Source organism: Parus major, chromosome 2 (assembly GCF_001522545.3).
Source record: "Parus major isolate Abel chromosome 2, Parus_major1.1, whole genome shotgun sequence".
NCBI classification, from domain to species: Eukaryota; Metazoa; Chordata; class Aves; order Passeriformes; family Paridae; genus Parus; species Parus major.
The window spans coordinates 115588588-115612095 of record NC_031769.1 but is presented as its reverse complement, the minus strand read 5'-3'; the positions used below and the strand labels follow the sequence as shown (position 1 = coordinate 115612095).

Genomic DNA, 23508 nt, shown 5'->3' with positions numbered 1-23508 from the left:
GCCAGAGACTAACTCATTCTGCATCTGCACAGAACCTAAGAGAACAGAGCAATGTCAACCATAGTAGTAGTGTCATCAATGCATATTATTCATCTTGCATGGGGTTTTTTGGAATCACAGGTGTCTTTTGGGGTTAACCACATCACAGAACTACTTTTCAAGTCCTTGTGTGCTCAGGCCTTTTAGTGAATTTCACTGATAAGATACCAGGTTCTTCTGCCTGGACAGCTGAAAGGATTTCACAGGGAAGACTTATTTCACTGCCTAGGGATAGGTCTGTCCTCTGGCTACCTTCCCGGACTAAAAGAAAGGAGAACATTGACAGAAGATAGACATGGCTCATGTGTGCTTCCTTCAATGGTGCTGCATTGAGATTATAAATATGATTATTATCAGCAATATAGAAAGCATTCTTTTCTAGTTAAATTTAAAGAAGAAAGTAAAGAAAATCAAGAATACAAATACCTAATTCATTTATTAACTCATCTGAGTTAATACCCAGTGATTGCGCACCTGGATTGAAGTTGATATCTCACTGAAGGACTCAAATATTGTTTCACTTGGCAGACAAGGGTCTAAGTAAGCAGGATTTTCCTGAAGGTAGCAAGAAATTATAATGCAATGTAGTTATTTATTAGCTTTGGTTTTACTGTCAAGGAGATGGGCAAATAATGCCCTAATGCTTAGAATTTAAATGGGTCAAACTATTTGCACTGCTTAGACTCTGCCCAACTTCTTTATAAGTTCCTAGAGATAAGCTTCTTGATTGACATACTTTTGAGAAGTCCTATATCCTCCTTTGATACTTTGTGCAAGCTTAAGCGCTTTTGAAAATCAAGCCATTCATCTAGGTTTTGCAATAAAACTACTCAGAATCATTTTTTGCAGAAGATATTCCTCATTTAAACTCAAAGCTTTCACAGAGAATTAGCAATCTGCTTGTACAGAGATCTGCCAATTTGGATTGAATTTTTGTCCTGAAATGTCCAATGTTCACGGTCTAGTCACTGCAAGTGCGGTATCTAAATACCCATCTGACATTTTAAAATCATATACAAATATTTTGACAAAGAATGCTCTCATAGGTTTGGGGGTTTACAGTATAAAATGAAAGCAAATTTTGTAATCTTGGAATGCAGTAAATGGATGGTTGTCCTCTGGACAGATTTATTTAAATTTGTTATAAATAACTTGTTATTTGAAAAACACAGAAAAATCCTTGTTCACAGTTTAAAAAAACAGCATTTGAAACCTAATTAGTCTTTCTCTTAAAAAGCATCTTTCCTGTGAAAAAAAATATGGAGATGAAAATATTGGTCCCGCTGACAAAATCTGCTTTCCATTTGACTAGGAGAAATTAATTTTAATAGTGAGGCACATCAGTCTTAGTTTTACAATGCCCAGCAGACAAAGGTATTACATCTCTACTTCTTGTCACTCTACTTAGTTTCATTTGCAATCCTTGCTGCAAATACTTATCAGCCAGAATTTGCTCACAGGCCCTGACAGTGTTAGTGTACCTTATCTACCACGACATATGGCTCTTTGCTGCACACCCTGCACATAGAAGTAATGCAAACCCAGTGAAGGCCTGCCTTGATTGTGCCTTCACAACATTTCACTGGTGGCCTTCTCTGATTCACTGTATGCTTTAACTGGCTATAGAAAATGGGAGATCTCTTGTCCGATATTTATTTTATTTATTTTATTTATTTTATCACTGCAAAAACTTGTACCAGCATTGCTTCCATGTTTACTGTCAGCAATCTAAAGTTATGTTTCCCCAGTGACATTTTTACCAGGGTGTGATATAAGACACCTAATGTTGTGATTGTACCTTTTTCAAGTTTTTCAGGCATCATCATTGCTTTTGTGTAAGTTTTATGAAATGGTAGACTCTTCAAAATCAGTGCCAAAAGTCCTATCATCTACAATTTTAAGTACAGCACATAGAGTTAAAGCTAATCAATTGATACAGCAAATACTATTAAAGTGTTTTAGCTTAGACTTTAACTGTTACTTAGGTTCCTAATTCGCCTTTAATCTGAGTTAAGATGAGATGCATAAATAAATTTACCACTCTGGGTCTAGGAGCTTTTGAAAATCCCACCCTCCAACATACAATGTACAGTTTTGTGTATGATTTAATTTATTCTCAAGGAAATAAATGGGATCACATTGCCTGGCCCTCCCTCTGTCTGTCAGTCAGTCACTGACCTGTCTCTCTCTCTTTCATTACTTTTGAACCCAGGAGCTAATGTTGACTGCAGACAGAAAGGCAAGGGCCCAAAGGCATTAAGTCCTTACAAAGTATGGAATTACAAATGCTTGGAGAAAGGTGATCTGGAGTGCAAGTTCCACTGCCCTCACCTCTCTGCTTACACACAGGCTCATGGGCCAGCCCGCGTGTTGGTCACAGCCAGCACGGCACCACTGTCCCTGCCAGGCAGAGGATCTTACCTCGGCTCCAGGAACAACCCACACAGAGAAGGCAGGAGACCTCCACCTGAGGATGGTGTAGGAGCTTGAAACATTGGTTCACTGGAAACTGGGCCACATTGATTTCATCATCTAAACTTGTCACCTGCTAACTTGCAATAGACAACAATGGACAGTTGCTTCTCAACAGAGATTCTGGAAAAGCGCTCTTGAAAACTACACATTTCCTCTGAAATTACATCAGCAGACTTTATTTAAAAGTAGTTGTTCTCTGGACCTCCACAACTTTAATATCTTGCAAAAGGCAAAAAATTTTGACATGTCCCAGTGACAGCAGCCATAATGAAGAGCTGACATTGGGCCTACCCTGCAGAAAGTTCTCCAGTCTAGACTGACTCTATGACATGCCACCAGCTGCAGATGCTTTATAATCCAATTTTAGTTTGCACTGGATAGTATTTCTAATCCCCTAGGTTTACCTCATCATGATCCCGGGTGATCAGCAAAGAGGATAGGTATCAATTCAAGAAGAATGGAAATCTATCCACAGGCTAGGATTCTAACATGACTTCTCACACTTGGGCTCTTCTGTAAATAAAATATTGATGCCCAAGCCAGTGAAGTTTTATGCCATCAAGGCAGGGGACAATACTTTTACATGCTGATAAAAGTACATTAAGAAATTCAGTAGAGATGATTTGCCTTGAGCTGGAAACAGAGAAGCTGGTGTTAAATGAAATTAAGTTGTCAATGACTCATCTTAAAGTTTTCTGTGTGTTAAGACAATACAGACTGGAGGCACCATAGAGCCATTTTTAATTCAGTATGTGAAAAGAAAATTATGATAGCAGAGTAAGTAGCCTACATATGTCTTTGCTTCCCTTATATATAGTGTCATGCATATTCTCACAGCCACGTGACAGGGATGAGTCCTTATTGCTTTCAGAAAATGCTCAGACTTTGAGGGGATGTCCATAAACCTGGCAGTGAATAAGCATCACTTCTGCAAGCAGTTTGGTCCAGATGATTCATACTCTTGCTACAGCAAGAGAGCAGGATCAAAGTCTTCATAACTCAGTCAGTCCTCGAGTAACCCTGCCAATTCCTTGAATGCTTTTCATTATCTCATCACCCACCAAGGACTGCAGTGTCTTACAGAGCAAAGTAGGTTTAATTTAAGCAGAAGCTTGGGCTGTGCTTGTATTACATGTTTTTTTAAAAAAATATTTTTACACTAAGATGGTTTTGCAAATAGCAAAGAAAGACAAGTTCTCTGCCATGTACCTGCCATCAACTGTCTGCTGACACTGATGAATTATATTACAGAGTAAGACTTTCAAAGGCTGTAACTAAGTCCCTGAGTCACAAATCTTGCTATACAGTATGTTATAAGCTTTTGGTCCAGTACAATAGAAAAAGGTTTGACATAGTTTCAAGAAATGCTATCAGCACCAGTGAGTACACAGATAACAGGAGGATGGGTCATGGAGAAATTCAGACATAAAATCAGAAAGTATACACTGCAACCAGACCTGCCACACTTTAGGGTTTAAGTGAAAGGCTGACATCTTCAGCACTACACTATGCTGAGGTTGTCCTACAGAATGGATTCAGAGAAGGGTGACACCGATTTACACTCCTTTTTGCTGTACAAAATGGTCACCCTTCAGATACAGTCGTGAGCTCTCAATTCAATTTTGCTTAGCTTGAAAGATTTCTGTGACAATAATACTCCAGTTCCAAAGTGCTTTACATTACCAGATTCCTATGACAAGCTTGGAGTCCTACTGATATGACTGTCTGGTCTGGATTTCACTGGAAATTTGCATTTGTACAGGAGTTTGCTTCTACAGCACTATTGGTTTGGAGGGATTTTGTATTTTTTTACCAGTACATAATAAATACCAGAGTGATAGATAATGTTTGGTTGTTTTTTTTTTTTTCATATGCATGGAATGTCATGTCTCTCTAGTTAATAAATGTTATTGTAATTCTTACCAAATGCCTGTTTACCCTGGAATATGTGATAATCTTGAAGAATACAAGTATTCTATTGAGAGTGTAGGGTTACTTTGCTTTAGCTGGTGTGCACATCTTTGACTAGATAGGCAAGAGGAAAGACAAAGCTGTTTGGCCCCATAAATCAACTCTCCCAATAATTATCTTGGTTTTCTGACTCACAAGTCTGCATTTACAGGTTTTAAATATGTGAATTCTTAGTAAAAAAAATCAAATACCTGAAAATTAAATATTCCAGGATGTTCCACGTTCTCTGCATAAGTTTAAGCAAGTTAACAAGAACTTAATTTATAGAGACGCTAACCTCCTGCAATCATCAGTGGCTGGAATTAAGTGTTCAGCTTTTATGCAAGTTGATTTCTTAATCTTGATCCTAATGAAACTTGTATATTAATGTTAAGTGCATGTGCATGAAAGACAAGGTCCTTCTATTTATCCATATCATTCACAGAAAAAAAACAACATACAACTACTACTGTAGGCTTGAAACTCAAAAATCTCTTTTACAGTTTTTATAGAATCTTGTAAATGAAAGAAGCACAAATCCATGCGTATGTTACAGTCAATCTAAGATAGTTGCCTCCACACCTCTTGAGCACTTGTCACCAACCTGTTAAAAGTATTATCTGGGTTTTACTCAGATGTAAATATTCTCTTGAAGGGCTACAAATTCCAGCTGTCTTTTAAAAGTCTGTTTGTCACAGGAATATGCCAAAAGGAAGAATCAAGGAGATTCTGTCACAATTTCAAGTCTTTTTTATAAGTTTAATCATCCTGGTCCAAGGACACAAACAAGGCAAAGTTTACAAACAAGCATAATTTATTTAGACAGAGCTTTCAGACACTTGAGCTCTTTTCCAGATGTAATTAAACAAAACAAATACTTTACTTACAACCTTCATCTTGCACCTTGTCTTAACTGCTCTGGTGAAGGGTCAAGTATAAAACATGTTGGCACCTCTGAAGGAAGCCTTGGTGATATCATATCTTCATTGTCACAGAGAGGAGTCTACATTAGTCTTACAAATACAGCCTCATTTGAAGAATTTTTAACAAAAACCTCAAATTTACAGCTATTTTTGTAACTCATCCTGAGGGAAATCACTGAAACTGCTTGTATAACTACCTGTTCAAGTATGAAGCCAAAATCACAATACAAATTTTGTAGAAAAGCTATTTAGAAGCTATGACTTGCTCCGCTGATCAGTCTAACAAAAAGTATCTGCATTTTCTGACCTTATTTGTTTTCACAGATGAAGCACTAAGTTGGAAGAATTCTGAGATGGCAAATGTATGCAAATTTTTTTTATGGCTCAAAAATTATGAAGGGGTGCTTAAAATCATTATATGAACTTTCTGTGATACCACTTTGTTTGTCCTACCACCATGGTTGGGTTACACATTTGCATGCAAATCTTTCCCATGGAAGCTCTGTCCAGAAACGAAATGAGTGGTTTTTTATACTTGTTGTTAGTGTCCTCTCTACGTTCTGTTCTCTGTTTCTTGCTCTATTTCCAGCTTGCTTTTTCTTCTTGACCCAGGGTAAGTCCACACTTCCTCACACCTCCTTGCCCAGATGTTCACACCTAAATACTCTTGACTGCACACCCCATTTCCCAATTTTTATCCTTTCCTTCAATGTTTTCTCCCTGCAATGTTATATTCCCTAGTCAGTCCCTCAAGGTTTTTTTTTGGGGGGGGGGGGTTGGTGTGATTTGTTTTTGTTTGGGTTTTTTAGTGGGTTTGTTTTGGTTTTGTTGCTGTTTAGTTTGGGTTTTTTTGTTTGTTTGTAGGAGGTTTTTGTGTGTGTGTGTTTTGTTTTTGTTTTTTTTTCAAAAAACCCCCCTCCTTCCACTCTTTACCTATCTACATTTAATCTGCATTTAGCTAGACGGATTTTATTTTTTTTTACATTTGTAAGGCTGAGAGGGATACCTGTAGGCATTTCAGCAGTGTACAAGAGTCTGATAAAGAAGTGAGTATTAACTGTAGAAAGACAGAAAAGAGGAAGTAATCTGGAACAAAGTTTTGTAAACCTTTTCACTAGGCCTAAGTATGCCTTTTTAATTATATGTTAAATGATAATAAAGCTTTTAGCCTAAGTAGGCCAGAGAGATCTCAAGGGAAACCTAAAAAAAGGAAAAGATTATACTAAAAATACTAATAATAGCAATGAACTCTTTACCTTTCATACTCAAGCTCACTGCTGCGCAGCAAAGTTGGACAAAGGTTGAATTCAATTTCACCACCCTTTTTCCTGGCAGAGTAGATTCATTTTCATTACTGCATATCCATGTTAAGGATGAGGTGCTCCAAGGCAGTTTTGCACCAGCAGCGATCCCCGATCCCCACTTCGCACTTCATTTCCCAGCTGCAATGAAGTTGCACCTTTTTGCGATTTAGTGTCTAAAGATGGATTATTTTCGCCAAAAGGGGAGGCCCCCACCCTTAGCACGCCCCAGGGGTCCGGGATGAGCCTCCTGAGGTGGGGGCCGCGAGTACCAGCCTCGGGGGTCTCTCTGCCCGGTGGGGCCGCCGCTCGCCCTCCAAAGGGAGAGGATACAGCTCACTTTTGGGGCTGGGAGCGAAAAACAGGAGATGGGCTTAAGGCGTAAAATTCTAAGACCCGGTGAAGTCCGTATTAGTGGAAGCACAAGCCGCGGAGAGGCAGGGCGGAGGACGCGGCACACCTGCCGCTCCCGTGCCCGGGGCCCGGGCGGGCGCTCAGGGGTTAAGGCGGGCCGGGGGCGGGGGCAGCCGGGCCGGGCTCTCAATGGGAGCGGGCGGGCGGCGGGGCTGAGCTCGGCCGTGGCTGTCAATGGGAGCGGGCGGGCGGCGGGGCTGAGCTCGGCCGTGCCGCGGAGATGTCGCAGGCTCCGCCGGGCGCGGGGCAGCTCAATGAGCTGCCCGACCACTCTCCGCAGGTGCTCGCTGCCGTGTCCGAGCTGCGGCGGCGGGCGGAGGCAGAGCCCGGCCAGCGCTGGCCGCAGCCCCTCTCCGATGCCTTCCTGGTGCGGTTCCTGCGCGCCCGAGACTTCCACCCGGAGCTGGCCTGGAGGGTGAGGAGCGGGGGCGGCGGCGGCGGCAGGTCCCGGTGCCCGGGGAAGGCCAGCCCGGCCGGGACGGGGAGCAGCCGGCTCGGGCTGTGGCTGCGGGCACGGGCTGCGGGTGGGTCAGTGCCCTGCGCTGCTGGGTCGGGCGAGGCCGAGCCGGGACTTCCAGGGTGTAAGTAATTGCTTGTCTTCGGCGTGGCACCGAATCAGTGTGCGGTGTCGATGTGGTAACATAAAGGCTGTGGTAAGCCCGGTACAGTCACTCGCCACTTATACAGTAAGTGCAGCAAGGTCACAGCTCCGATTAGGAAACAGTATATTTCAAAGGACACCTTTGTCATGATTATCAGGCTCAGGTTACTAGTAGCCGTGCTAGTTTCGCTACAGATTTTTAATTACTCTAAAACTATGAGTAAAAACTTGCTTTTTGCGTGGAGTTTAGCCATAACAGCACTCCTTGCAGGCTTTGTTAAGTTATGCTGCTTTCCCGGCTTTTTGTATGCCTGTTTGCCACAGAGCACACATATTTTTAATATCATAAGGCACAGATTGTTATCAGTTTATTATTTTTTTTTAAAGAAAGATTGACACCCATTAAACCTTTTGGAACAGAAAGTATTTCCAAATCCTCCCAGGGCATTGATTCACGTGTGCCAACTGGCAGCTGTGTTTCCATGGAATTTTATGTTGATTGTACAGCATTGCCCAACAGACATCACCTATTAGTTCTGACTTCTCTGGGCTCTAGATTTTCCAAGTTTAGTCACCATAAGAAAAGGTTGTTTGCATATAGATGTATTGCAGGATCAAGACGGGAAACTGAGAAATTGAATTAGGCCCTTAATCATAAATAGCTTTAAAAATAATATTTTTGTAGTTTTCATTTGACTTATGAGATTTGCAGCATAGCTCTAAACCTTTCCTCCTCAGTAGAAGAACCAAGGAGTCAAGTCAGATTCCTTTAGGTTTTATGTATTTTACTTTTACTTGAAGTTTGTGAGATTATATCAAAGCTGTGCACTAACAATTATAAGACCATACCTTTTTTTTTTCTTTCCCCACAAAAAACATTTTATTTTCCTGTGTTCCTTGGCTCCAAAATGCAGGGATTAATGAGGACATATGAACTTCTGAAAATCCACCAATTGTATTGCAATTGGTTGTTGCTGGTGATCCTATAGACAGGAATGTGGCCCTTCTGAATTAGGCCCATATGTTTTTGCACTTTGATGGGATTGTGAGGTGTGTTGTAGGTAGAACTAATCTTTGGGAGTGTAGAATCCAGACTGGTTTTTGAGATGGGAGTCTATGAAATAGCAAATTTTCTGTATTGCTCTTGAGAATCAGCACTTTACACTGGGGACCTTCTTTGAAAAAGTTGTCTTTTTAAAGCCTCTTTAGATTTTCTGGGTCTCCACAGGCTGCAAAGTTTCTGAATTTCAAACCTTCCTTTGAATTAAGGGATTATGATGTTCAAAACCAACCTGTGTATAATGTTTCTGTCCAGAATTTGTTCTCCAAGTGCTGATACCATTTTCTAGAATACTTCTTTTACAATATGGGAAGAATAACAGAAGCAGGTTTTTTGGGGGTTTTTTGTTGGTTTTTTTCACCACAGGAATGTGTTTATTGCAATTGGTATATCAAGGCCAAAGAGAATTATTGTGCAAAAATCTGTCATGGTCATAAGTTGTATATTTATCTAACCCAAGTGTGACTTCATGCAAAAGTTATGTAAGTACTTCGTCCCAGACAGAGCTCTTCTGCCATCAGTCCAGAGAGTGGCTCTTCCCTCCTGTCCTCATTTGATGTTGTCTCTTGGTTTGGGGTTCAGGCTGATAAGACTGTCTTTGTCCACTGGGCTTTCATGTACTGTATAAATCCCATGTACTTGTAGTGCACCTAAGGGATAATCAAAGTTCATGGCCCTGTCAATGCATGTAAGCCAAGGTTGTCCAGCATCTTAATATGGGCTAAGGCCTTAACTATGAATCGAGAGTCTGGCAACTGACCAGATATTTTTATTGATGCATTTCTGGTTAATAATTGACACAGATTTATCTGATGTCAGTTATCAACATTTAGAAATGCTTCAGAAAAGAATAATCAGGTAGACTGTGTCAAGACATTCAATTTCTAAATCTTTTATGGTGACTCTTAACAGCATTTTTTTCTATTTTTCCGATGTTAGTTCCAGACTTGCTTTTAATTACTGATATATTGGTATCTCTCATGCTAGAAGAAAATCCAGGGCTGAAACAGGTATCTGGAATTGAAGGACTCAAGGAAAAGATAAAACTGTCTTAATTTCTTGAAGATGGTGATTATCCAGTTAAGCTCAGTAACAGACTATTCTCACAGCATCACAGAATATACTGAGTTGGAAGGGACCCACAAGGATCATTAAAGTCCAGCTCCTGGCCCTGCACAGACACCCCAAAAGTCACACCATGTGCCTGAGAGCACTGTCCAAACACTTCTTCATTGCCAGGCCTGGGGATGTGACCACTTCCCTGGGGAGCCCCTTCCAGTGCCCAACCACCCTCTGGGTGAAGAACCTTTTTCTAATAACCAGCCTAAACCCCTGACACAACCTCAGGCCATTCCCTCATGTTTTGTCATTGCTCACCACCATCAGAGAGCATTGTCTGCCTCTTTTTGAATGTACCAGCTATGTCTGTATGTTTGACTTCATTGTTACCATCAAAACTACTGTCACTAGTGACATGTGAAATCTGGACAACTAGCATCTCCATTTGGACATAAATGTTTCTTCCTGCTTTATTATGCATTACATCCTAGAATTCTTGTACAGGCCTGACTCTCAGTGACTTTGGAATGCTGTCTTTTTGTACCTGAAATAGATTATACTCTGGGGATTTGTTCTGTAGATTCTGTAGATTTGTAGATTATGTTCTGGGGAACAGAAGGAAAATGTTTGGCATTGAAACTCTATGCAAAAGCATAACACATTATTGTAAGCATCACTTTTGTGGTACTGAAAACTCTCAAGGATCCTTTTAGGAGTTCTGGTTGATACCAAGGCATATAGCCAGATTTTGGTTTTGCTTAAAATCATTATATGAACTCAACTTAAGGAGGAATGAGAATTTCCTAGTGTGTTCTGCTGCAAGTAAATCACTTAGGATGCCTGTGTTATACAAGAAGTGTTGTTTTCTGCCAAACACACTGCTGAGTCTCAGACATTGTCTCTGAGGATCTTCACATCACTCAAACATAAATGCTAAGTTAAAATCAGTTACTTGGCTGCTTTTCTTCCATCAATACGGAGGAATTCCTTGAAAAGGATGGAAGAGCCCTTATGAGCTCTCTGATAAGCCAGCACGTGCCAGTCTTTTTCCAGTGACAAAGAGCTAATGCATGAGGAATTGGGAAAGTTCTGTGTGTCTATAAAATATTTTAAATTCTTTGTCTGTGTATACTGTATGTTTAAATTCTGGGTACGTTCGTACACACATATATAAAAATAAATATAAAATATGTATGCACAGAGGTTTATATGCTGAAATTTGAGCTGTGGTTTCTCCCGCAAAGAATGCCAGTAGAAAACATATTTTTTCCCAAGCCTTGTGTGCATTGGTACGACTTCTGACACAACAGAGCCCTAATTCTGCCTATCATCCACGTTTATATAAATAAATAGTTATTAATCAAGACAGATATAATTAATTTACATATACAGATGCATTAGTTTCTCTAACAAGCACAGTGTTTTCTAGTTCTTTTGCTTCTAAGTAAAGTACTAAGTTCACTTTGGTTTGTATGACATGAATCTTGGTTTAATTGGTAACTTTGTAATCTCTAACATTCAGAAATCTGGAACTATCCCCAACAGACATCAGGGGAAAGAACTCTTAATTAATGCTTAACTCCAGACACTGGAGTTTTTCATCCAGCTTTCTCCCCTTTATCAAGTTATCTTGCATCTATTTTCAGATGCTAAGTAGGTTATTCAGTTTGTAAACACAGATAATTATACATTGAGATGTTTTTGTGTTGTTAAGTGTGTGAGCCATTTTTTGTACTGGGTAATGAGAGCATCTGTTTTTCCTGAGATTGTTGTTTCATCTATATTCATGTGTAGATATCTGTCTTTATCATCTATATCCAAACTGACTATTACATGCAACATCTATGTTTTTCCTTGCTGGAAAAAAAAATCATACTTGAAAAAAATTTCATGAGTTTTTGTGTTTAAATCCTTGTTGTTTCCAGCTTGGAAAATGTAAATATCACAGAAATTAAAAACTAACTGTATTGATTAGACAGGCTTATTTAGGGTATTGAATTAATGCATCACTTTTATTCTCATCTTTATTTTGGTAGGTAGTTCTTCAAAGAGGTGTTTAAAATATATATGTTCGTGAAGTTGTGGTACCACGGATTTTTAGAAGTGACAAATGACAAAGCTACAGATGTTTGCATAGTTGTTTTTCAGGGTGGTTTTGTATTTTGCTGTTTTTTCAGAGTCTGTTTTGGAAAGACCAAGGAAAAAAAACATGTTGACATTGCTGTCTGGCACAAAGCAGTTGGGACTGATCGAGCAGTGCCCTTTGTAGACAGTCAAGTATTGCAAGAGTGAGATAATCAGAGTACCTCAATCAAGTACCTCAGGCCTGTCTTTGCAATTTTAGTGAACTTCTGTTCCAGAAATTAGCTTACTTTCCCTACTTCCTCCCTCTTTGCCCCTCACCTTGTTTGTTTGTTAGTTTTAAAATTAACCTAGGCTAAAACTGATTGAATGCAGTCAAGAGACTTCTAATAAAATTCTCCTAATGGTTAAATGTTTCTTTCTATGGTGCTGGTTTAAGATGAGGCTTTTAAAACCTTTTTTTTTTTTTTTTCACTGCCAAATCAAGTGGGATTCTAGCATGGTATATCAATTTTTAAAATTTTTTTTGGCTCTAAATACATATTTATAGGGTCTATTGCCATAAAAAAATAAAGCTAATATCTGACCAGCCTACCATATATTTTTATGTAAATTTTGCGGACAAACCCTAATGTTTTATAAATTATTTCCTCATGGCAATTCATTTGAGAGACCTACAAAATCACTCAAGACTTTAATCTGAGCAGAAAGGCATTTAGCTGAAGAAAAAGTATGTTTTATGTAAAATGATACAAGAAGCTTGAAAGTAGAGGGAAGGGTAAGAGAGAAGACTAATTATCTGACATGAGCATGCTGTGGGCTACAAGATGGTGAGTTTCAGGTCTCCCTCTAAGAATCTGTAGGGATGAATTCAGTTTTACTGAAGTTCCTTCTGGTCATTCTTCCAATGAAAATGCTGAAGAAAATTACACTTGCAAAGATACAAGAAATTTGTAAATTTTTTAAAGTTATTCTATTAGTTGGACCTGACAGCTCTTCTAACTTTAGCATTTCTGCTGTGAAATACAGAGTAATTGATAAAGGTAAAAAATAATTTCTGTTAATACAAATTATAGGACATAAAAGACTTTGATGTTTTCAGTGCAGTGAACACACTTAATTTGTGAAACTGTGCTGAGGATCCGATTGGGTTTCCCCGTTTGATGAAATATAGAAACAATTTTAAAAGCTAGGCTGTGCAGGCTACCTTTAAGATTTAAAGCTACATTTTCGTTAGTTGTGAAACAAGGTACTGAAAAATTCTGATTCTCTTAGATATTTTGAAGGTCTTGGGTTAGACCTCCAAGTCAAAAACATTGAGGAAATTAAAACAAAATGTGAATTACTTGTAATAGCTATCTCTCTACTTTCCAAACTTGGTGATAGACAATTTAGCAGAGGTGATACAGCAGAGGCAAATTTCACTTGATGAGCTGAGAGGAAACATTTTCAAAGACAGCCTTGCATAGCTTTCTACTCATGCAAAATTTCTTAGATAAATTTTAGTTGCAGGGTGTAGTTCATTTCCCCCACAACCACTTAATTAATATTAAAGGAAAAACAGTAATTAGACTTGGATTAGATTGGATTCGATTATTTAGACTGTATTAGACTTCATCACCAATTTAATTGTTCACGATCCATCTCTAAGATGACCTTTCACAGTGCTGCCTGTAATTCCTCAACACAGATGTTACCTCATGAAGGAACACCTTGAATTTCCTCTTCCCTAGCATTAGTCCCTGGCCTTTCAACACACAGCTCCTCCTATGCCTTAGAAATACTGGTTATGGTGCTGCCTCCCAGCCTTGGGAACCAGGGTGACCAAGTCCCTGAAAACAGAGGGGATCACTGTTTTAGCCAAAACAGGTTCTCATTATTTCCACTCTGTGGGAGGGATAGTGCCAAGTGTGTAATGGACCCACTATTTTGCTATATTCTCATTTCAGAGGGGTAGAAGGGACCTCAAAGATGTTTTTGGATATGCTGATGAGCATACCTGTTTCAAATAGTGAACTGGAATTATTGATGACTGTGTAAAAGGGAGTGAGTGAGTGAGTGAGTGAGTGAAGGAGAATGTTCCTCCATAAAATTTTGCATGTCTAAATTAAAAAAAAAATCCTGAATGAATCTGATGCAGTAGCAAAATGAACAATCCTAAAGGTAACCTGAGCAGAAAAAAATGGAGTTTAGATTCATTTTACATAGAAACTACAGGCTTATAGTACATTCAGTCTTCTTTTCTGGCACAAAATGACAACTGCAGTCCATTAATGATTTGACTGGGTTCTAAATTCGTCATGGCAATTTACTCACTTGATCCAATATAGCAACCTTCTGTTTCTAGGAGTGATTTGGTTAAAATATACAATTAAACTATATCTAATTAAATTAATTAAACCTGTGACCACATTTGGAAAACATATTTTCAACTGTGCTCTTCCTATAATAGCTGATGGTTACCTGACATTCACATTAATTTTTTTTTTTTCCAGTTATTGAAGAATTATCAGAAGTGGAGAATTGAATGCCCAGAAATAAGCGCAGATTTACAACCATCTTCTGTTCTTGGTCTTTTGCAAGCTGGCTATCATGGAGTCCTAAGATCAAGAGACCCACATGGAAGCAAAGTTCTAATATACAGAATTGGTGAGTGACAAAATTGCTTGGAACAGTTTCGCACCTGATTCCGACACTGAAGGTTTTGGGTTTTGTTTGTTTGATTTGTTTTGCTTTGTGGTTTGTTTATCTTTTAATTATCGCCATTTCAGCAGCAAACCAAAAATATTTTATGGGTACAACTGCAGGGGTTGATAAAACTAGATCATATCAAAGTACCTTAACTAGAAAGGTAATATATTTATGTTGCTTGCTTGCTTGTTTTGTTCATTTACATTAACATAAAAGTGAATTTACTGAGTTGTAACAGTTAAATCATTTTACTTATATATTGGTATGGCTAAAACTGTACAATCCCATATGAAGAACTTAATTTTCTTTTTACTGAAATTCTTGTTGCATCAAAAGAATCTTGAAGGTTAAAATTTGTGAGATTATGTGGTTTTTTTGGCTCTGAGTGTCCCAAAAATAATTTGACTTCATGAAAATTGTCAAAGCTATGGGCTAAGACCGATGCAGATGCAGCACAGAGTGGGGAGAACACAAAGGTGTACACCTAGTCATGTATCAGCGTTCAGTTTAGGCTTGGATGAGCAGTTCACCAGGTTTTCACTGTTTACTTATAGCCAAAGAGCCCTAGCTAACAACACTTGGAAAATGCTTGATGCACCTCCCAGAAATAGTTTCAAAAAGTACATAGTTAAATGAACAACATATCTCTTTATGCTTGTTTTGGACAGAGGCTTTAGTTTTGCCAATTTTCAAAGAATTGTCTTATTATCAGCTGGTCTAGTAGACAGTTGTGCTCTCTAAAGCTTTCCTCTAGGGTTAAGGCTTATCCCATGCAATTTTTCGCTCAGGCCTCAGAAAAAAGAGATTCACAGAATCATGCCAGAATAATGGAATTAGTGCTGAAAAACAATGATATTGATTGGATTGACGATCTGAAGCTTCTGCTAGCATGACTATTACTGAATTGTACCTTGTACTGGGTATATGGCCATAGGTAGAACATGCTGCATTACATGGTACCATCTACTAAGAGACCATCAAAGACGAGTGGGAGAGCAGGCACACAAAGTAACTTCTGCACTGGCAGAACAATTTATCTCAGGAACTTTGTTCTTGCTGGTTAATTCTTGTTCCTGAGAAGCACATTAGAAGCTGTAGAAAGAAAAAGTGCAGATGTATGGGGTTTTCTCACGGTAATGCAGGGTAATCAATTTTCTCTTCAGGACAATGGGATCCCAGTTTATTTACAGCATACGATGTGTTTCGTGTAAGTCTCATCACATCTGAACTCATTGTAAAGGAGATCGAGACGCAGCGAAATGGAGTCAAAGCCATCTTTGACCTTCAAGGGTGGAGATTTGCTCATGCTTTTCAAATCAGTCCAGCAGTGGCCAAGAAAATTGCAGCTGTTCTCACAGTATGTATGATATAATGCTTTATGCAGCTTCATTGCTATGACTTCCAGTTTTTCATCTCTTGCAAGCTACAGTAAATTTTCCTTCTGTTGGCCTTCTCACACTATTCAACTAAGAACAAAATCCTAAATCCATTACAAGTTGTGCATGATTTTACTTCAAGTTTATTCTTCTATAGCAATAAATGTACTCTAACTTCTGGTATTTTTTAAGAGCTCCACCAACCTGTTAAAATACAGGAATTTCATGACTGGAAAGCAAATGAAGCCCAGTTTTGGAAAGATCTCTGTTTGTTATCCTGTTTCATCTCTTCCATTCTTCTGTGCATTATCTTCATATATAAAGCATTTATTCCTGGCTGTGGTAGTTTGACAAATAATAACCACTACACTGGCCCAGAAAATATTAAAAATAGTATGCACTATGAGCAATTAAGAGCAAGCACTCCTAACTTGTTACCAGTATAGATGATGCTTACGTGAACTTCCATCTACTAACAACAGAATGTGTAAGGTTTATGTTCTGCTTGCTTTCTTCCCCAAAACATGAGCATTGTTTTGTGCAAATCACTGCTACCTCACCTCCTATTTTTCACAAAACTTCTCAGGACTTTACTGTCTTTACAGCTTATTTCTTTCTGTCAAATTCAGTTGAACTTTGCCACTGGATTTGAGAGGAAAAATAATTAAAGAAAAAAGGGGGCAAAGAATTGACAGGCAAGCTGCTGTGTAGTCCTATAATCTTATTTTCCTTTTAGAAGTTATGTTGAAAGTCAGTAATAATAAAATTGTTAGCCTGTGATGTGGAAATGAGCCAGGGAGATAATCCCTTGCTCTGATTTGGTAAGGTTCATATCTGAGATTCAATCAAAGCTTAGTCATTGAATTAATATCATCAGAACTTCAGATGTTCTTCCTTTATGGTATCTACTGTAAAAGTTTATTGAAACCATTAGGTATTCCCAACTTTTTGCATCTAGAATGAGAATTCTTGGTGTTATGCAATCTTGGGTTAGATCTCACGAAAACAGGACTAGTGAGAGTGTTTCAGTTGATTTCTGAGGTAGTAAACAGATTGCTGGTAATTTTTTTAATCTTGAAATAGAGCAGAAAAGAAGTAGAATAGGATTTGCAAGTACATCTAAAGGTTTCAATCCATTATCTCAAACCAGAAAATTCTTTGACTATGATGTTTACATCTTGACCTATTTCTGATTTGTTAATTAAAAATTGTGTGTTTCCAGTGTTCTTTTCCTTTTCTCAGAAGAGAGAGAATTCTCTTCTTTTTTTTTTTTTTTCTTGGTCTCCTGATTACTTTCCTCACTTTTAACTAGGCTTGTAAATTTTAACTAGAGATTGTTATTGTTGTTCAATATCATAGAACCATAGAATATGATAAGTTGGAAGGGACTCATCAGAATCATCAAGACCCGGCCTTATGCAGGACACCCCAAGAGTCACACCATGTGGCTGAGAGCATTGTCCAGTCACTTGAGCTCTGTCAGGCTTGGAGCTGTGACCACTTCCCTGGGGAGCCTGTTCCAGTGCCCAACCACCCTCTGGGTGAAGAACTTTTTCAACATATCCAATATAAGCTTCCTCTGACACAATTTCAGGCCCTTCCCTTGGGTCCTGTCTCTAGTCAGGAGAGTGATCTTCCCCTCCTCTTGCCCTCACAAGGAAATTGCAGACTGTGATGAATTTTCTCCTCAGTCTCATGTCTCCAGGCTGAATAGACCAAGTGACCTCAGCCACTCCTCACACGACTTCCCCTCCAGACTCTTCACCATCCTCCTGGCCCTCATTTGAAGCTAACATCTCAATTCCTATTTTGTATTATGATACCCAAAGGTGAGGCCACCCCAGTGCAGAGCAGAGTGGGACAATGCCCTCCTTTGCCTGGCTGGAGAGGCTGTGCCTGATGCACCCCAGGACATGCTTAATGCATTCCACAATACGCTTATAAGTAAAAGTCAAGAAACCTTAGTTTTATACCTGTGTTTTACTCAAGAAACGTGTCTTGTAAATTACTATAATGTATCAAGAAACAGAAGTTAATAGAGAGGAAGTATGTACTAAGGAATGGAAACAATAGTACAAATAGTAAGTGACATTATCTTGAAAAATATGTTATCCCAGGCAGGAAATTGTGAAAATCATGATAGTGGACTTTAAATAAATGATAACCCATAATAACATTATGTAAACAGGCTGATAATTTTAAGGACTTTATCATACATTAAAACATAAAAGGAGGGGCACTAAAGAAATGTGTTGGCTTTGGGTTTTTTCTTCCTTAGGACTAATGAACTAGTGAGGAGATATGTTTGTGAGAAGTACCATTTTAATAAGTAGAAAACATCTGGTTCAGAGGTAGTATCAGGTGGGATATGAAGGGAAGCTGCCCTTTCCCCATTGCACAAAGCTTGTTTTGAGCACTGCTATATTTTCTTTTAAATTTCAAAGATCTGGAACTTTTAAAGGAATGCAAGTAGAATCCAAGTTGGTTTATATTGTAAAGGGTATATAGCAGATGTTTTTAAATTTCATTAAAACAATAATCTTGTTGTAAAGCTGAACTTCTGGCTAGGCCAAATTCCTAGTAATTTGAGCTTATCTCTAAATTATAACGATAACTTATTTAACTTAGAGTTAGTATCTTCAGTAGTTTATATATATTTTCGTATTATCCTTCAGGCTGTAACTTGGCAATAAAAGCACATAGCTAGGTAGCTTTTTTGTAAATTACTAGCAGAATTTTGTAAAAAATTGTACTTTAGAAGAAAGGCTGAGCACAAGGTTCGTGTACAATATTTATATACAATTTGGTGATAGTTTTCTGCTTTGTTTTTCTGTTTGTTTGTTTTTTAATATTCAATCTCAGCTCATAATGAGATGGAAAAAATGGTGAGATTTTTCCCTCTAATGAGAGGAACAAGATATAATTTTTCTAAATGTTTCTTAATTTACACTACTGGAACACTGCAAAATGCAGGAATTGGCCAGGTCAGAAGAAATACTTCAACCTATGGACTAGACAGTTTTTATAGGCTTGTCCTTAGTAATAAAGGTGTTTCAATAATGTTTTCTTTTTCTTATTCTGTTTTCCATGTACTCTGACAGGATTCCTTTCCACTGAAAGTTCGAGGTATCCACTTGATTAATGAGCCTTTATTCTTCCACCCAGTCTTTGCTCTAATTAAGCCTTTTCTCACTGAAAAAATAAAGCAACGGGTGAGTGCACACAAATATTTCTTTCTGCCACAAAGCCTTTATATGACAATCTGCAACACTTTCCTTGGGCTCTGCTACTCTTGGGTACTGAAGAGCATAAATCATTTTTGTTTGTTAGTGCCATACAGACCTCCAGGATCTAACAGTAAAGCATTTACAGTTATTTATAACATGAGAGTTGCAAGTGGTGCTGTTATCACTACTCTAATGATAAAAAACACTGTGACACAAAGAGGTTAAATAATTTGCTTGAGGCCATGTAATAATTCTTCTGCAGAACTAGAAAGAAATAGGTCCTGGATTTCCCAGTATTCTGCCTATAAGTGATAGAGAAAAATGACCACTGCACAGTGTTTTTTGGTCCAAGTTGTGCAGAATTAGTAGAAGACAATTGTTTAGCTCTTACAGACCTCCAGAGGCATTTATGCATCAAAAATTGGTCAGACTTAATTTCTAAGTTTTTTTCCAAATAGCTCCTTCACTGCTTTAAATAGTTTTGCAGTTATAGATCTGCAAATAAATTTGTATTTGAGATGCAAAAGCATGCCAAGGACTATGGTTTATTGCAGCATAGAAAAAATTTTGGAGATTTCAGCTGGCACAAAAGTGAAGTGGCAACAGCAGTATTAAGGTACAAAATAAGCAGCCCTGCCTATTGTTATTCCCATTCTGAAGCCTCCTTTTCTCAGCACATGGATCTTGGGCATTTGCAATAGCCACTGCATGCCAGGACACTAGATCCTAGAAAAGTATCAGACTGGAAGTAATGAACAAGGCTTCAAAACAGCTACAATAAAGCAAGAGAAGAAGAACCAAACCTACAATATTGCAAGGGTTTTAGTGGAGAAGTAGTCCAGAGTCTAATTCCAGTTGGAACTGAAAGATAAGGACTGATACATAGATTCTGTTGAGTATCTTCCTTGACACGTGTCTGAACCCACATACATACTACAAGATCTTGTTTTTGAATATGTGTGGCAGGACCAGATAGTAATGGCCATGAGCCAGACACAGCTCTTTTCTTGGAAATGACAGAAGGGCAAGTACAAGATATCATGACAGAACAAAACACGAGTCTTCCCATGATTTAGGTAATTTTAGCAGTTTGCATGTAGTGTGTACCTCATCAGCATTGCTAAAACAGTCTGGAACAAGTGTATAGTTAGTTTTGGCTCCTGTGCTCACAGTTACATAAGATGCAGTTCTCAGGTTGTAGCCCATCCTTCACAGCCTTCAGATTCAGAGCAGGACAGAGTTTGAGCACCTAGGAGAAACTCACAAGGGCAGTTCTTCCTTTTAAGGAACTCATTATGAACAAGCACACTTACTTAGTTAAACCAAGCTGGTGGGTTCAGCGCTTGCACTGAGATGCTTTGCTGTCTGTTCTCACTCAATAGTCTGGCATTCATACCTAAGTAAATGTTTTTAATATTTCGGTTTAGGTGTACATGCATGGAAATAACTACTTGCAGAGTCTGACAGAACACTTCCCCATCAGCATTCTCCCACAGGAGTATGGAGGAGAGGAAGTCTCCTTTGAAGAGCTGGCCAAGGAATGGACTGACTTCATAATGGCATCTTCAGATTATCTTCAAAGCATTTCTCTGGTTGCCTGGGAATAACCTTGATACAGTATTTTATCAGTTCTTGAACACTGAAATTGGAAATAAGTTTAATATGAAAACTTCCATTTGTGAATGAAATTACTATGTCTTTGCAGGGCACTCACTGAATGTTATATTGGCTGCACTTCAATACTAACTGGAGTGTATCAGTTTGTATGTCTGAAGAGATTAATGAATGTTACATATTTGTTGCACTGTTTGTAATTGAGTAACTTGTATGCCAGGAAGCCGAAGCGTGCATTAGATGTGAGATTGATACTGCTGCTGTTAGGTCTTTGGAGATAACTCATCTGTAATAATGCAGTGCAGAACCTTATGCTTAGCTCTTGTACCTAGGCTTGTCAAGATAATAGGATGCAAAACAAAGAACAGACTGTGAATAGGGTGGAGTAGTTTGTTGCAGAAACAAAACTATGGGGCTAATTTACAAAGAGTGAAGAGGCTGCTTTTTGGATTGCTTCTCAGGGAAAAATGCTGTTTTGTTAGTTTGTATCAAATTGGAAATTAGTCATCAATAGTGAGACATTTGTGTTTCTCTGTGCTGCTTGTGCAGCTTCCCTTTTTGTGCTAATTAACAGAGTAGTCTTCAAGTTTTACAGAGAGAACACCATGTATGTATCTTTCAAAGGACAGTGTGAATCAGGGGGAGGAACTGGTAAGAGTCAACAACCTTGAAAATTCTTACTTTCTTTCTTCAAAGTCATACTGTCTACAACTATAAACAACTCAGATTATTATCCTTTAATCCCTGGAGTGGAGGACTACAGAGGTCAAAAGTTTTCAGCTGTTTGCATTATCTGTTTGTTTCAGGGGGTAAAGTAGGTTATCCTTTGCAGATCTGAACTTTAGAAATATCTGTTGTATGTTTTAAGGGTGCTTTGAGGTCACTGGACTTCAGCATAGGAGATGCTTGGTATCGTCATTCTATTTTCAGTACAGTAGTTGACAATTTGCCAGTCTGTTTGCTGCTGGGCGCTGAAAGAAATTATTTTTAATTTCCATTGAGACTACATCTTCATTTATCTAGGGGTACTTAAAAAAAAATCTCCATACTTACTGAAAACAGGTTTTTGTTTTGTTTTGAAGGCGCATTGTTGGCATATGAATACTGCATGTGTAAAAGCTATCACTCACACTACACAGCAGTATTATGCTGTAATCCCCTGTATTTAGTAATCTCAACCATTATTTTACTTTTCTCTCATCTTTTTCCTAAAATCTGTTAGTACACCAACTGCTTTACCAGTTTGGTTTACTACTTTCTTAACTCAGTTTTGTTTTTGCATAAGCACTATATATTTAAGCATTCCATATGAATTTTCCTATAAATAATTCTATAAAAAATGCTTTTATCTCAGGTAGTTAGAAATCGTAACTTCAGTTGTTTTGTAATCTTTAGGGTATTGGGATAGTATATAGGCATAGGGGACACAAATGAAACTATCCTATTGTATTAGAAATATCTTACTTTAGATTATGATTAATAAGGCATTATTGCAAGAGTCATTGGAAACTATTCTTTATTAGCAAGAGGATCATCTGTGAAAGACCCATTAGAGTACTTGTTGATTGTAGTTTCTTCTTCTGTGGTAAGATCAATGCCAGAAATTCTTTCAAAACTGAGAATGTCTTTTTTTTTTTTTTTTATTTCCAATTTCTGAATTTCCTCAAGTGCCTTTTAAATTTTTCTCATTCAAAATATTTTTGATATGGGGCCTAAATTTAAAGAAAACTATTTTCAGATATATATGATTCTATGAAAATGTATTTCGTATATATTTCTTTTTCTCAGATTGAACTATTTTGTGATACAAAAGCTCCTTAAATAGAGGAGTTCAATGAACTGCAAATTCTTCTTTATAAGAAAATAGACTAAGTAGTCAGGTATCTGGCAATTGTTCAAGTGTGTAACTCAAGTTCCAAGTAATTTACCAGCTGGAGAACTGAAGCTATTGTCTTAATATTACAGTCCTTCAATTTTAATTAGTGAATGTAAACTGAACAAAGGAACCATGTTTCAGTGAACAAGAAAATTTAACTTTTCCTATGAAACCAATCTCTGATTGCTACTGGTTTATGTAGCAGAAACCTCATTTGATTGCATGTGTATATGCATATGCATTTTTAGCTGGGGCTTTTTAGTCTTTATTTGAACTTCACCAGCTCTATGAATATAAAGCCCTAAATGTCATCAAAAATACCCTGATCCTGTTATTAAGTGATAGCGTGTTTGCATAACTCAACAGTTAGAGCACTGAGTGCAGTTATTTTTTCCTGAACTGTTAATTATTTTTTAATGTTTACATATTATATAGGAGGTGGGAACTCTTAATTGCCGTTGCTGCTAATAATAAGGACACGGGATAATTAGAGCATTTACATAATGAATAGTGGCGATATATTGGTATGATGCGCGGTGGTATTGCAGCTTTGCGCAGCAGCCAACAAAAAGATCCCTAAGTGCGTTATTCTTCATAAACATCGGGAGTGCCTCTAAAAAAATTAAAAGTTCCTGCTAAACGGTGCAAATATAATTTACTACTGACTGTAAGCGTGATGTAATGCACAATTTTTAAAATATTTCTCTCTTTTTTTAATGTATTAGCTCATGTTGTAATTAATAAACCCTTTCTGGCTGAAGCAGCGTTGTTTGTCGCCGACACAAGCGTGGCTCGGGCAGGGAAGGCCGAGGCGGCGGGC

The 23508-nt window shown here is 38.2% G+C and overlaps 1 protein-coding gene across 1 annotated transcript; it reads left to right on the top strand.

Annotated features, from left to right (window-relative positions):
• The first annotated feature begins 7258 nt into the window (after positions 1-7258).
• Positions 7259-23448, top strand: TTPA (alpha tocopherol transfer protein). Its single transcript, XM_015619905.3, has 5 exons — positions 7259-7517; positions 14400-14553; positions 15759-15952; positions 19073-19183; positions 20626-23448. Exons 1-5 carry the CDS (start codon positions 7323-7325, stop codon positions 20803-20805), a joined length of 834 nt encoding a protein of 277 aa, XP_015475391.1. The 5' UTR covers positions 7259-7322; the 3' UTR covers positions 20806-23448.
• The last annotated feature ends 60 nt before the right edge of the window (positions 23449-23508 follow it).